At 45.0% G+C, this 15,625-nt stretch overlaps 1 protein-coding gene across 9 annotated transcripts; it reads left to right on the top strand.

Annotated features, from left to right (window-relative positions):
- The first annotated feature begins 5,523 nt into the window (after positions 1-5,523).
- On the top strand, positions 5,524-15,308 carry LOC126981002 (WSC domain-containing protein 1-like). Of its 9 annotated transcripts, XM_050831548.1 has the most exons (11): positions 5,786-6,015; positions 6,184-6,229; positions 6,553-6,640; positions 7,194-7,252; positions 7,374-7,433; positions 12,016-12,112; positions 12,444-12,580; positions 12,963-13,110; positions 13,667-13,842; positions 14,553-14,706; positions 15,031-15,308. In XM_050831548.1, exons 3-11 carry the CDS (start codon positions 6,561-6,563, stop codon positions 15,215-15,217), a joined length of 1,098 nt encoding a protein of 365 aa, XP_050687505.1. In that variant the 5' UTR covers positions 5,786-6,015; positions 6,184-6,229; positions 6,553-6,560; the 3' UTR covers positions 15,218-15,308. The 9 variants fall into 9 exon arrangements, with proteins under 9 accessions (XP_050687501.1, XP_050687508.1, XP_050687503.1 ...); XM_050831544.1 differs by lacking the exons at positions 5,786-6,015; positions 6,184-6,229 and adding an exon at positions 5,524-5,660; XM_050831551.1 differs by lacking the exons at positions 5,786-6,015; positions 6,184-6,229 and adding an exon at positions 5,526-5,660 and having other exon boundaries at positions 13,763-13,842.
- The last annotated feature ends 317 nt before the right edge of the window (positions 15,309-15,625 follow it).

Raw genomic sequence — 15,625 nt, 5'->3', positions numbered from 1 at the left:
CTGACGACCACTATCAGCCCGAAATGTAGATTCTCTCAAAAATAGAATAAAAATGAGCTTCGGGAGGTAGCCTGAGCCAAGTAAGGTGGCGCCACTATAAATACTTGGATGCGCCACAACGGGCTGGGGCTAAACCATCAAGTCCTACCAAGAGACCTTACCTGCGGAATTGGCCAAACGTAAAAAAAAAAAGAAAAAAAGACGGGAAAAAACTACGGGGAGGATAAAAGACGCCTGACCTGGAGGAAGCAGATTTAGCAAAAGGTGAGGTATGAAATTACAAGAGTTTAAATTAAGGTATACAAAGGAAGTTTTTTGTGTGGACGAATCGAACAATACACCATACAGAGAATTCGCAAACACTATATGGAACAAAATTAACATAAAAAGACCTCTGCAGCAGTTGTAGGACGCCTTGTTAAATTGACATGAATCAGTAAATTATGGAAAATTTACACCTTAACAGCAGCTCTTTGACGTGCGCAGTGGTAAGCTTTCGTCCTGACTCTGAGACTTCAAAAAATGAACTTGTGCAGTGCTCTGATTTAGAAGACCTTGTGCTTATGCTACGACATGGATTGACATCCCTTCTTGTGATGCCATGAGAAGAGTTTTCCAAATATGTCTACGATGAATCTTTACAAAGCTTATATAGAGTGAATTCTTTTAAGCTTTGGATGCGTCCATTCTCAATAAGTGTTTTTAGGAATCTGTGTGACTCCTTCCGTGAGAATCATGAACATTGAGTCTTCATAAATATATCGCATTCATGGAGTTGAACAACCTTTAACCCCCTCTTACACACCCTGTAAGTGCATTACACACACACACACACACACACACACACACACACACACACACACACACACACACTTCCTAGTCAAGTCGCCCCACATGCAAACTCGCCCCAACCAAGTCGCCCCACATGCAAACTCGCCCGACATAACAAGTCGCCCCAACAAAAAACACTGCTTTTCATGATAAGGAGAAGGAAATTACGCAGTAAAATTTTGTATTATATTTTTTCTTTCGACAAAAGAAAATTCCATATTTTTTGTTGTTGCAAGAAAATAACAAGTTTTATGAACTTTTATTTATTGTATATACTCAAACACATATGTAAAAAAAAAATTCCAAGTTAGTAACACCGGGTAGACCTATAGTACTGTCTCACTCCAGGTGTGGGGCGTATACGGTTGAACATGCCTTTAGGAGCTGATATGTTGTCTTTTTGCCCTCCTTGAAGGCGTTCCAGTTTGCCCAGATACGGCCGTGCAGGTCTCTGTACCTCTTCTTCTGGTACCTGCTGGGCTTGGCGATCTTGACTAGGCGAACCTGCACTGTCACTGTCTTGGCCTCCTCGTGCATCAACTGGAGCAGGAGGTAGAAAGGGAGGTGACCCTTCTGGGCGCGGCCGTTCAGTCTACGGTGCCAGCCCTCGACGGCATTGTTGGTTGTGACTGGTCGGGTGAAGGCACTCCAGGTCCTGGGCGGCATTGTCTTACACTCGACCCAGGTCTCGGCGACGTACTGGGTGAGTTTGGCGATGGCGGCTCCACTGTCCTCGATCCTAGCAGCACGGACAGCTCGGTCACCGGACACAACACTAACCTGATCTCTCTTAAAACAGACTTTATAGTACCACTCTGACAGGGTTAACTCTCCTCTCTTCATAGCTCTGTTGAAGTCACGGGTGATGTCGGTCTCGCAGGTACGATGTTCCCACATACTGCACCGGTCACACTGAAGGGCCTCTTGCCTGGGTCTGACCTCACGATTGCACACTACACAGCTATTCTCCATGATGGCAGTATAGTCCTCTGGCTGGAGTGTCATACACAAACTTGGATAGAAGGAAAGCTTGATGGGCGGTTGCTGGTTTATCTATACACATTATATATGACACACACGAACGACACAATGCAGGAAAGCGGGGAGCAAGTGGAGAGCGTTTATGTGAGTGTGTGTGTGTGTGTGGCACAGAGAGAGGGAGAGAGAGAAAGAGGTAATCCTGAGCTTCACGTGCGGCAGTTCCCGAAGCGCCGAACTCCTCCAGCGAGGCTCCACGATAATTACATATTTTTTTCAACTAATTGCCCGAGAGAGAGAGAGAGAGAGAGAGAGAGAGAGAGAGAGAGAGAGAGAGAGAGAGAGAGAGAGAGAGAGAGAGAGAGAGAGAGAGAGAGAGAGAGAGAGAGAGAGAGAGAGTGTGTGTTGGTTTTGGCGAAAGCGATAAGGTAATGAAACAAGAAAATGGTGTGACGACTACATGAGGTGAGTGTCGCGCTAGAGATCGTGACACTAGGATGGATGCAACATTGTACTTGATCTTAACTGATATAATTAGGTGATCACATTATCAGATCACCCGGATGGAGAACTACATCTCCAATGACGTTTATGCTTTATCAGCATTTGTTCAGCTGTTCTCACACTTGTGGATCGCGAGGCCACACCGGCGGTGGGTTCCCAGTCAGTGTTACTCTATCAGATGGGAGCTTTCGGTAACTTGTACTCGTGTTCGTTGAATGTTTCCCTCTCCATATGAATCTAGAAGGAAACTCTTGGTGAGCGAAGAAAAAGTCAACTATATGATATTTTCTTCGACTCGCTCTGTTTAACGCAAACTGAAGCCGCTGACGCCGCCTTGAACTTGACTGACTTGCACCTTGGTAAGGGGAAAGATTTGGTGTGTAGTCTAGAAACACACACACACACACACACACACACACACACACACACACACACACTGTAAACGTCCACTTGACAACCTATGCGGCACACTCCTTTTGTTGTCCTTGTGTCGACTCTTTTGTTGTAAAAAGCAGAATATATATATATATATATATATATATATATATATATATATATATATATATATATATATATATATATATATATATATATATATATATATATATATATATATATATATATATATATATATATATATATATATATCTGCACATGGAGTAATACCTCATTGACACAGCAGACCATGGAGTATGTGGGCGGATAACAATAAATCACAACTGATCCTAGGTAACTTTTTCGCCGTCATACTGCCGCCCCCCCACCCCCACGCACACACTGCCACTCCCAGCTAGTATCCTCCCGAAAAGGAATGCAAGGTCATCATGACAAGCACAAGGATTAGCCTGGGTTCAGCCCTAGCCAACTTGGCGCCCCGCTGGGCCCCATTCTGTCCTGATCAATGAAAATGGGACACGTGTGGCATTGTGGCCATGGTCGGCGGTAAACGTGGGCGGAAGCGTAGAGTCGCCATTGAGCAAGCGGCGGCATGCCGGAAGCAGGCCGGATTTTTCTATGGTAGGGTTCACACCTACCCTGTCCCGTTCGGTCGCGACCTAGTGAATTTAGAGGACAGGATCAATCGTGGCCGACAACATCCCGTCTCATGCCGTCTTTGGCCAGAACGTGTCCCCACGGTGCCGTACCCCCGGCTCACCCCGACAGAAGCCGGGGTCAGGCGAGGTCAGGCGTGGTCAGGCGGAGGTCTGCTTGTGTAAGGCGGTGGTCCGCCGCAGGCTATGTTACACTAACAGTCCCGCTTGACATGGCCAAGCAGCGGCCGGACCCAGACGGAACGCCGTCAGGACACCACCCAACGGTGTCCTGACGGGTACTGACGATGATGCGACGTTGCCACAAGCGGCGTCCTGCCGGAGAGTGCTAGCGATGCGACATTGCCACAGGGAGCGCGCAATTTTCATGCCATTTTCATCCCGTCTAACGCCTCCAGACGGGGGCTCATCCCCCCTTGGCGACGTCTGACCCCGCCTAACGGTGTTTTAATCCTGTTCTGTGCCGATTTCTGACAACCGTCCCGTCCGGTCCCGACGGGCCTCTAAAGCTGGGTTCACACATAGCCGACTTGGCATCCCGCTCGGCCCCGTTCCGTTCCGACCAGTGAAGACGGGACAAAACGTGTGACATCGTGGCCATGGTCGGCGGTAAACGTGCGTTGGCGCGTGGGGTCGCCACCGAACGGCGGGAAGCGGGAAGCGGGCCGATTTCTTTGAGCATGTTAAAAGAATTCGGGACCGGTCGGGTCTGGATGGGACGGTTGGAAGAAATCAACATAAGACGGGATAACAACGCCGTAGGCGGGGTTAGACCCCACCAGGTGAGGGTGAGCCCCCGTCTGAAGGCGTTAGACGGGATGAAAAAGGCATGAGAATTGCGCGCCTCGTGTGGCAACCTCGCGTCGCCAGCAGTCTTCGGCTGGATGCCGCTTGTGGCAACATCGAATCGCAAGTAGTCCCCGTCAGGACGCCGTCGGCGGAGTCGTAACGGGGCTCCGGCTTGGTCCTGCCACCGCTGGCCCTGTCAAGCGTGACTGTTCGTGTAACATAGCCGGGGACGGACCACCTCCTGATGTAGGCAGACCCCCTCCTGACTCCGCTTGACCCCGGCTTCAGTTGGGGTGAGTCGGAGGTCCGGCGCCATGGGGACACATTCTGGCCAGCCAAAGACCGCATGAGACGGGGTGTTGTCGGCCATGATTGATCCCGTCCTCAACGTTTTGTAGGTCAAGACGGAACAGGACCGATCTGGACGCATGAATCGACTATGTGTGAACCCAGCCAATTTTTATTTTACCATCACTCCCAAAATTGGCCCGATTCCCGCTTCCCGCCGCTCGGTTGTGACCCCACGCTCCCATCCATGTTTACCGCCGTCCATGGATTCCCGCTTCCCGCCGCTCGGTGGCGACCCCACGCTCCCATCCATGTTTACCGCCGTCCATGGATTCCCGCTTCCCGCCGCTCGGTGGCGACCCCACGCTCCCATCCATGTTTACCGCCGTCCATGGATTCCCGCTTCCCGCCGCTCGGTGGCGACCCCACGCTCCCATCCATGTTTACCGCCGTCCATGGATTCCCGCTTCCCTCCGCTCGGTTGTGACCCCACGCTCCCATCCAAGTCTACCGCCGTCCATGTCCACGATGCCACTTGTTTTGTCCCGTTTTCAATGATCGGGACGGAACGGCGCCAAACGGGACGCCAAGTCGGCTATCTGTAAACCCAGTATAATATAATAAATAAAAAATTCGGGGCCGGACGGGACCAGACGTGACGGTTGTCAGATGTCATCATAGAACGGGATAAGAACGACGTCAGGTGATGTCAGATTCCACCAGGCGGGATGAAAAGGGCATGAAAATTGCGCGCCCGGTGTGGCAAGGTCGCATCACCAGCAGTCCCTGTCAGGATGCCGCTTTTTGTTAAACATCAACAGGCTAGGAATTGACCTAACTAGGCTACTCTGTTCGGTCAGTTGATTAGCCTGCACTGCCTGTTAGTTACAATTATCCACAATGCAGATGGGATTAGGTGAACAAAACCGATCAATTAATTATCTCTCTTAACAAATAAACAATGGCAATGAGAAGCATAATTATTGACAATATGCAGGGAGCCTGTGTTCAAATTTGCCAACACTGGACTCGAAGCCATGCTCGGAACTTCGTCACCTGCTTCAACGGGAATCACGCCGTCTGTTGAATCCCGCCGCTCCGTGTGTACTCTGTAGGTCAGGTGTGCGTGATGATTCTCTTTCGTCTCCGGGTATTCAGTGTTTGCTTTCGTCCTGCTGCGTGTATTCTTCAGCCTCATCGGTATGACGACGGCAAGAGGTGAGTGCAGCGCTAAAGATTGTCACCTTGGGAATGACAGCACAGTGCATTTGATGAAAAATATTGCTATCAGCTGATAACAGTATCTAATCACCTATGTGTTGATTGACTTCATTCACGACTCAAGAGGCCACTAGCTGCGGGTTCCCCGACAGAGTGACTCTCGGAGAGCCTTAGATGGGAGCTTCTGGTTAAGTTGTATTCGGTGATTGTGAAGTCATTGTGCATTTTATTGGTCCATATCGAGTGTTCTTCCGGTCGTGAAAGCCTCGAGCACCAACAGAGACAAATTTCCCCACCGGATCATTTTCATTTCCAAAGTTTCTATCCGTCGGGCGTCCGTTTACGCTATCCGGTAAGACATGACTATTTTATTAGATGGAAACGCTTGGTGAGCTAAGGGGCAAAACTCTCTTAATATAAAATCAACTTCCCTTCGAAAGCTCTAATATAGGCTTCTTCTTACCAATCTCGCAAAAGTCAACTATACGACATTTTCTTTCACTCGCTTTGTTTAACGCAGCTTGAAATCGCTGGCGCCGTCTTGCACTTGACTGACTTGCACATTGGTGAGTTGAAGGATCTGGTGTATAGTCTAGAAAGTCTCACACACACACACACACACACACACACACACACACACACTGTAAACGTCCACATAACTACCTATGCGGCACACGAGGAAAGGTGTCGGTACGCCATAATTCACTATAATGGCAAATGGTTCGCCTCTTCGTCACTCCAGCAGCTTCACTAGTCCACCCGGAGCCACAGCCATTGTTCCACCGGTACTTTTGTGAAAACCTAGAGTTAATGTGGGATAATGTTATTAGTAGTGCCTTTGTTAAAGATTGATGAAATGCCTTACATAGCGAAGGTACTTACATTTCAGGAGAGGCAATGATCAACCTGAAGCGGTTTTTATGCCCAGTGGTGGTGGTAGTCGCCATCACCTGTCTGGTACTGCTTTATTTCTCAAGGTATGTTGTCCGTTGCCGTGGCGTGGCTGCTCACCCCTTCCGCTGCGTGTTTCTTTAGAGTGACTGATTTCCTCTGTTGGTGTGCCTCTCAACTATTCTCCGAGTCAGTTGCGTTGGTGCTTGGTGGATGGTCCATCATTTTGTCTTTGGTGATCCATGCAGCAATTTCGTAATTTCTTCAGACCTTGCTGTATTTTTTTTTTGTTATTTCACGTTACAATGACCTATTTTACAATTTTGGAGGTAGTAAAGGTGATGGGGAGTTTTCGGTGTGTTGGGAGTCTGTGACTTGTGTGTTGATGTGTGTGCGATATGTGGATGTCTTGAGGTTGCTGACGAAGGTTCCTTAATAAATATCGGACCGACGTTTTGTCTATGTATTTTCTTGTGACACCAGTACCAACTCGTTGATAAGCAACATGTTTTATTTATCTCTACAGCTGGTGAGTAAGGATTTACATATAACAGTCGATATTTTTATTTATTTATAGGCATATATGTAATTAATAAGGGAGTTTATAATTAGTATACTTGGTTCGTGTGTCTGTTACAGCTTCCGTCAGTCTGGCGTCACCACAATGAGTGAAGAAGTCTCGAAGAACAACGACACAGGCAAGTATTATCGTTAGGCGGCTTTTCACTGCTCCGAGGCCGATGGATATAGCGCCATGCTCAGGGCACGCCCTTCACCTTGTACTACAGTGTGTTTCTTTTTCCTTGGCGCATCGCGCAGGTGGAGGGGCGGTGACGGATATGATGCGCCTCCTTCACGGCAGCGTTGAGAGAGTGCTTGGTAAGTGTGTGTGTGTATGTGTGTGTGTGTGTGTGTGTTGTTACGGCTAGGACTCCCGCCCCTTTTGGCTGATTTTTTTTTATCACTGACACGTGGGAGGTTAACTCTGCGTGGCCTGTCCATGCCAGCCGAACCCGGAAAACTCCTAGTTTTTTTTTCAGGGCATCGCATGTTAATAGCAGGCATCTATGTGGAATCTTTCCAGTGTAGGGAGGTAAAAAAGATGTGGATGGATGCCATCTCAAAATTTGAATTTGAAGGTCATTTTGAAGGTCATCAAGGTCACTGTGGTTCAAAATTTGGTTTTTGTCTGATTGTTTTGTGATAGGGACCTCTTTGATTTAAGAAGCTTATAAACTGACATTGTTTTATCTATTGCAAGTGAAGATTTAGTATTTTAAATTATTAAAATCCACAATTAAACCTAAAATGTACATATTTTTAATGTATAACTATTTCCATGGGAATTTTGTTGTGAAGAAAACAAGGGGCTTCAAAACCAGGCTTCTGCAGATCCGGCCACGGAGTGGGTGACCAGAACTTGCAAAATGCAGAATGGCATCATAGGTATCACAAGGAAAGACCAAGCCAGAGACAAGTTCTGTATAATATGATCAGATCGATTACGCATCTCACAGGACACCAGATATCTTTTTTGTTTGGAAGATGATGAGGAAGAGGCCCCTTTGACCCGTTCTGAAAACCTTGCATCACACAAATCGTGATGTTGATGATGTGAAGAAGCTTGCAAAGCAACTGGAAAGATTCAATGTTTTCCGACTACACATCATACTGAATGAAGAAGGTGGAGAAGGTGAATCAGAGGAGAGACGTGTACCTCTTTTATTATTAGCAACCAAAGACATTGCTCCATTTGATGTGGTCACTGATCTCCTCACAGCTGAGGATCGAGGCAAGCAACATCTCATAGCTAATGTTAAAAACGGCTCATTGATGGAAGTGTACAGTTCCATGCTGCTCTCAGAAGGCACCACTCAAAAACTTTTGCAGATATGTACAAAGTAGCCATTTCCACTCAGAAGTGTGTGCAGAAATCTATCAAGGATGACAGCAAGCTGTTGCAGCGGTTACTGAATGCTTTCACTGCAGGTCTATCAATGGAAATGGAATCTATTATCAAGCATGAGTTGTCCCCTGTTCCCCTGTCCTTGGCTAAGCCTGGAGGTCAGGTGACCTCAACACCAAAGGCAGACCTTGTCAGTATCCTGATGTCTGGAATAAGTGTACCCACTGAGGTTCCAGTTGTTGACATGAAGACCTGTCTGCTGATTGATGGACATGCACTTATCCAGACACTTTGAAAACCTCATGGGTGCCAAACATTTGGTGACTATGTTGAGGTCTTTATACGCAATGTGACACACCAATTTGGAGAACACATAACGAGAGTTGATGCTGTGTTTGACCGCTATATTGGAGAGGAATCAATTAAGACTGCTACTCGATCAAACGAGTGGGTAAGAGGAAACCGATTCGCAAGACCACTGATGGCCCAGATGTTCCACTTCTTCAGGTTTGGAGTAGTTTCATTGCCTTGGATGAGAACAAGGCAGACTTTGTCAGGTTCCTGTCTGAGGCAATCGTGCAGAACGGTGTGGATCTTCCAGCTAGCTTTGAGCTTGTGACTGGAGGTGGATTCTCCAATGCTACTGAAGCCAGATCAACAAGAAGGCAAACTGTCCGACTTTAAGTAAATCATGAAGAAAATGATACAAGACTGATTCTCCATTCATGTGAGGCAGTCAGTGAAGGCTATGAAAGGCTGCTTATCAAGTCCAGTGATACAGATGTGATGTTGCTTCTCTTACACTTTATGCCAGGCAAGGCAGCTGAAGTATGGATGGTCTCTGGAACAGCAAGGAAGAGGAAATGCTATCCAATACACACAGTATCTGAGAGACTCCCACTACCTATTAGGGAAAACCTGTTCGGTTTTCATGCTCTAACAGGATGTGACACTAACTCTCCTTTCAGCGGCCATGCCAAGAAGACATGTTGGGCAATTGCCCATAGTCAACCACTCCTGGTTAGTGGAATTGGCCGTGATGGAAAACTTGCACTAATTGAGCTGTTTGTGTGCCTTCTCTTTGGCCCTTCTACATTATGAAATGTTAACCAAGCCAGGCTACACCTCTTTAAGAAGGCCAAGAAGGACCTTGAGATGTTGCCTCCAACTAGGGATGCACTGCAACTCCACATTTTACGTGCCAGCTACCAGACAAAGATTTGGCTCCAAGCAGATCAGGAACACATCCAGATATCATCTCCACTGGACACATCAGCTTGGATAAAGGAAAAACATTTCCTGGTTCCTGTGTGGACAACACTTCCTCCTATCCCAGATGCTTGTCTTCAGCTTGTGACCTGTGACTGCAAATCTAAATATAGAACGACTCGATGCTCCTGCTTCAGGAAAGATCTCAAGTGCACTCCTGCCTGTGGGTGTGATGCAGCAGCCTGTTGTAACCCAGCAGCCCCAGAATATGCAAATGGTTCATCTGAACTTATATAGTTCATTCAGTGCATAAAGGCATAACATATTTGTATTGATTGAAATTATTGAAAAGAAAAAAGTACCGTGTTTGTGACAAGCGCAACCTTTAAGCTTTTTTTATATGTATATATTTGAGAGTGATAATTTGTGTGTAGAATAAGTATATGGCTTGTGTGCATTGCACTTTAATCAACATATAACCCTAAAGCCTAAAATTACCAAGCAAGCTTTGATTTTATTGAATAAAAAACTACCTGTTTTTGCTGACTTTTGCTGTTTGACCTTAAAAATGACCTTGGAAATCAAAGTTCAGGGTGGCATCCACCCACACCTTTTTCTTCACTCTATAATTGATTGATCTGGCATGGATTCATGCTATTAACAAGTGATGCCCTCAAAAGTAAAAAAAGAAAAACTTTGGCTGGCCCACTAATGCTGTGTTATGCTTGTTGTGTTTTAAGAGAGACTGCAATCTCAGGTAATCTTGGGTTTCTTGTAAATATTGTAAATTAAGTGTTCAATTAAATATATATATATATATATATATATATATATATATATATATATATATATATATATATATATATATATATATATATATATTTTTTTTTTTTTTTTCTATTAATTGCTGCGTTTCTGTGCGACCATTCCACGATTTTAAATTATTCCTTTTCTTTTGTTGTTCGGTTAGAGGGAGAGCTTGGAGCTGAAGGCCAACCCATCCAGTTTTGTTCTTGAGTTTTTTATTTATTTATTTATTTATTTTTTTTTTTTTTTTGTGTGTGTGTGTGTCTCGTGTTTCACTTTCATTTTTCCAAGACCTCCTGACCAACCTGCGGCGACACTGGGGACTTAAAACTTTGTGTGTGTGTGTGTGTGTGTGTGTGTGTGTGTGTGTGTGTGTGTGTGTGTGTGTGTGTGTGTGTGCAATAGTAAAAATAACAATAATGATAATAGTAAGAAACGGTTTATTTTATGATGACAAGCAAGCAGCCCTAGAGCTAAAAATATACATGAGTGGAAGATATCAAACATGGAAGTAAATGAATTGAACAAATGAACAAAATAATAATATGGTAGATAATAAAAATGAAAATGGAAATAACAATAATAGCAATAATATTAGTAATGGTAATGATGATAGTCTAATAGTAATGATAATAATAATAATGATAATAATAATAATAATAATAATAATAATAATAATAATAATAATAATAATAATAATGATAATAATGATAATAATGATAATAATGATAATAATGATAATAATGATAATAATAATAATAATAATAATAATAATAATAATAATAATAATAATAATGATAATAATTGCTAATGGATATATTTACAATATGTACAAAAAGTGCTGCTCCTTGTTTGGATTATTTCTAAATCTGACCTTTACGGGCACAGTCCGTGGCCGTCTCGGAGCAAGAGTGTTGCAGTGCCTGACTGATTGCTGTGGGCAGGTCGCTGCGGGTGGGAGGATCTGTCTGTCTGGGCTGGTGGAGTAGGCTGACTTCAAACCGGTGTAGAAGGGTCTTGTGGCGGTGTTGTAGGCTGGTGAGATGGAGGGAGTAGAGGGCGTCCTGGTATAGTCCATCCACCTCGAGTTGAACCCAGAAGTCCCTCCCCATAGGCGATGTAGGAAGGGCACAGCCGCTCTGTTGCTGGTGATTGGTTGATGGTGATGGGCAGCTATGCCGATTTGATTTGGGTGAAACCTGTTGGAGAGCGGACACTCAACAGGGCTTCCTTAATTACTAAAGTTCTTCATTTTCTGTGTAATGCGTGAAATACATCAACAAACGAGAATCCTGAATACATTTGCTGTCACCTAACATAAAAAAGTAATGGGTATCCGTAATCGTGTAGCAGATATTGGCTGAGGGAACTGACATTTCAAAAAGACCTTAGCATGAGAAGGAGCAGGATAGGTCAGATAGGATCGCCTCCATGTCGCCCACCATCACCAATGGAACTCTAATCCCCCTCCCCCTCAGGCCCCTCTTGGGTCCAGACACGTGAGCTCCGTCACCTCACGGCTGCGTCTGTGTGTTACAGTTGACGGTCAGCTGCCTGTGGACCCTTGGGAGGAGAAGTCGATGAGACTCTGGGGCAGCGATCCTCACGGGAGCCCGTGTTCCAAGTACAAAACAAGGTGACACGTCTATAAACGCATCGTCTGACATTACTGATAATAATGAAAACTAATTAGTTGCTTGAAATAAGAAAACAACGTAATATGGCTTTGTCGTTATAAGAAGAACAATGATCGGCTTACTTTGCAAAAATTTATAATTAACGTGATTAATATATTATCTCATACAATCTTACCTAACTGGTTGTGTGAATGGTTGAGGGACAAGTACTCGATTACGCAAATTATGCGTCTCTTAAAAGTATGCCGATGAGTGTTATTTCAGCAACAGAAATGCAGGCAATGGCGTGTTTCCCGCAAAGAAATGATAAAGTCCCCCCCCCTCTCGCAGGTTCGGGAAACGGCTACCGCCGGTGTGGCTGGCTTCGTTCGCTGGCTCTGGCAACACCTGGACGCGCTACCTACTAGAGGCGGCGTCGGGCGTCTTCACCGGCTCCATCTACCGGGACAAGAGGCTCATTGATAAAGGTAAGAACGGTCGTATTGCAGGTGCGTGCTAAGCGCCACACTCCAATGCTGATGATTCCTGCCGTTGTAGTTTTTTTTTGTGTTTATGGTATTCATATATTTATAATTGCCAGATATGTGAGGAGGATAAAAACACCTTGTCCTCCCAGATCGTGCCACACTAGTCTGTTTTCAGCTGATAATTAGATCTGTGATGCTGAAGCTGGCCCAGATGGCTCAGTGTTAAAGCAGTGTATTGTTTCTTTATGTGGTTACCTAGGCATAACAATTTTATGTGGTTACCTTGGCAATGCATTCTTTTTTTATGTAGCTACATTATCTTGCGATACATCCTGTGCGTCTTTCTTTACTTTCAACATCTTTCTCTCCCTTGGCCTGTCAGGTTATCTTGGAGAGAATGATGATGTTACCAGCAAGCGAACCCTTGTGCAGAAAATACACGAGATTCCACCATGCACGCTCAAGGACAACATGTGCCCGGAAAACAACCGAACGATCCCCACCGTCCTGCTGCTCAGGAATCCGGCCAAGTAAGGTTCCAAAGCATGTTCCTAAGCCCGTATTTAGGGTCAGGAAGGCGGAAAATTTTCTTCTGTAATCCGAATGTTTTGCGAATCGGGTTTTAAACACGGCAAACCAATTTATGTTGTACAGCCAAATCGTTGTCTTGTTACTTCTTTTTCCAGCAATGCTAAAGCATGCAGCTCTTAGGATGTTGTCAGTTTTCTAAAAAAAAAATATATGAATTAAATAATTACATGAAGATTGGATAGGCTAGCCCGGGGGGGAGGAGGGAGCCCCCCCCCCAGGTGACGCACCGGGTGGCCCGACGCCTTCTTGTTGACTCTTTGGCTGCCTAGTCGGTGCTGGACAGACATAACAGTTTAAAAGTGTTGTTGAAAAACTGGTAATCAAATCCAGTTGTATCTTACCGCAGATCATCATTCTTCATGATGTGTAACACTGTAACATACTCAGCAGCATGCAACTACAATTACAGCTCTTCCTTCCCCTCCCGGTGTCTTCCCGCAGACTCTTCCTATTTTTAGTCCTCTTTCCTCAAACAACTAATCCTTCTCTTTCAAGCTTGGTGCCTTATGGCCGCGGTGGTTGCGGCGCCATGATCGAATGTTTCAAACAATCAATTATTCTAGTCCAAGCAACTAACCCTTCCTCCCACAGTGCCATCTTGGCATACTACAAGTTGATGGAAAGCAAAAGTCACGTAAAGCAGATCCCAGTCTCTGACTTTGAAAGCAAATGTGAGTAAGAAACATTTCATTGATTTTTTTCTGTAATCATACGTAATTTTGATATTTTCTTCACAACTCTTCGTGCTTAAGTTTCTTGAAATTGCTACACAACATGATTGTAAATGTGACCAAATGATATATTACCGATTATTTATTCTTCCCCAAATATCATAGACTTACTCCATGGTACTTTGTTTTCAGGTATTTAGTTTTATTTGTGACATATTCGAAGTGTTTGGTGCTTTTCATATTTTTGTTTTTGGTAAATATTAAATAATATACAAAGACATTAGAATTATTTGGGTAGGCGTTGGCTGAGTGGTTAGCGTGCGGGCCCTGCATTCACCGCGTGCTGGACGACGCGGATTCGAATCCCCACGCTACCACCTGGGATTTTTCAGTCACCGCCGAGTGGCCCAAGACTACCCACATGGTCCTGAAGACCACCCATCAACCCGGACTCTAGAAGAAACCGTCCAAGTGGATGAAGAATGAGTCTCGGGGGGCAGCATGAGCCAAGAAAAAATGACGCCACTATAAAAAACTGCCTGTGCCTTGACGGGCTTGGGCCGACCACCAGGGCCCTCAAGAAAGCCTACCGGCACTATAGGCGAACACTGAAAAAAAATGGCAAACCAGAATTTGCGTGCCACAAATGTCTTGTAAAATAAGTTATATGAACTTTCTTCCACCTTCAATATTTTTTTCATCTCATGCAGCGTTCCGCTCCTTTGTGAGCAAAAACATACGGTATTGGACGGAGCTGGCCCTGGACCGCCTTCTGTGGACCGAAGCGCCGCTGTACGTGATGCACTACGAACGTCTGGTGCAGGAGCCCATCAAGGAGCTCACCGCCCTCCTCGCCTTCCTCGGGTACTGTTACTGCCAACACCTACATCTCGTCCCATCTCCTGCCACTCATGCTCCTCTCTTTCACCTTTTTCTTCTTACTCATTTCTATGTTTACTTCTTATGGCAGCACAAAAACCCATCAAACTTGCAGCTTAGTAAATGCATCATTTGGACCTCACATGCAGACATTTTAATGGCTTGTTCTTTGCACTTTTTCTTGATACTTAGACTTATGTAAAACAATTACAAAAAAGTAAAGGTCATATTAAAGGATGCATAATACTGAGAAATAATTTGCTTGGATTCACAGAACCATCAACGTTTGGCACTGTTCTTGTTCTCCAGGGTGCCTTGGGACGAGGGCAGGATGGAGTGCATCGCCTCACACTTGGACGGCAGCTTCAAAAGGAAAGGCAACGCGGCCTTCGACCCCTATACCGCCGAGGAGAAGGCGGCGATGGCGATAGAGGCGGCAGCTGTCAACAGGACCCTCCTGATGATGGGCTACCCACCCCTTCCGACCTACCACTGAGTGCAGACTTCTGAACTTAAATAATATACGTATCACAGAATAAGATGGTACGGTCAGTTTTCCATAAAGCATGATTGCATTGTGGCCTTCAGATTTGCATGTTATTTTGCATTCCTCCTTCACAACTTTATATTCTAATTCGTCCTTGACATCGCTTATGAATGTTTTCTGTACTTTTCGTGGATAATAACAGTTTTGTATAATACAAATTAGCTTACCCGACAATCTGTCTCCTGCGCATCAGTACCTCCTCAAAAGGTATTGGAAATGCGGAAAGTGAAAAGTATTATTAGTATGTACCAATGGAAACTATGGACAGGAAAGCAAGATCAAGCAGCAACCTGTTACGGAAAAGAAGGTACTGAAAAGGTGGGGCGAAAGTATTATTAGTATGTACCGTGTTTTAGT

Source organism: Eriocheir sinensis, chromosome 46 (assembly GCF_024679095.1).
Source record: "Eriocheir sinensis breed Jianghai 21 chromosome 46, ASM2467909v1, whole genome shotgun sequence".
Taxonomy (NCBI): Eukaryota; Metazoa; Arthropoda; class Malacostraca; order Decapoda; family Varunidae; genus Eriocheir; species Eriocheir sinensis.
The sequence above is the reverse complement of the archived record's forward strand: the minus strand, read 5'-3'. Positions and strand labels throughout refer to the sequence as shown.

What these genes read in the sequence shown, in the direction of transcription:
- LOC126981002 (XM_050831544.1), top strand. An exon ending in CTCGAAGAACAACGACACAG is followed by an intron (nt 7,253 to 7,373) that starts GCAAGTATTATC and finishes CGCATCGCGCAG; the next exon opens with GTGGAGGGGCGGTGACGGAT. An exon ending in GCCCTCCTCGCCTTCCTCGG is followed by an intron (nt 14,707 to 15,030) that starts GTACTGTTACTG and finishes CTTGTTCTCCAG; the next exon opens with GGTGCCTTGGGACGAGGGCA.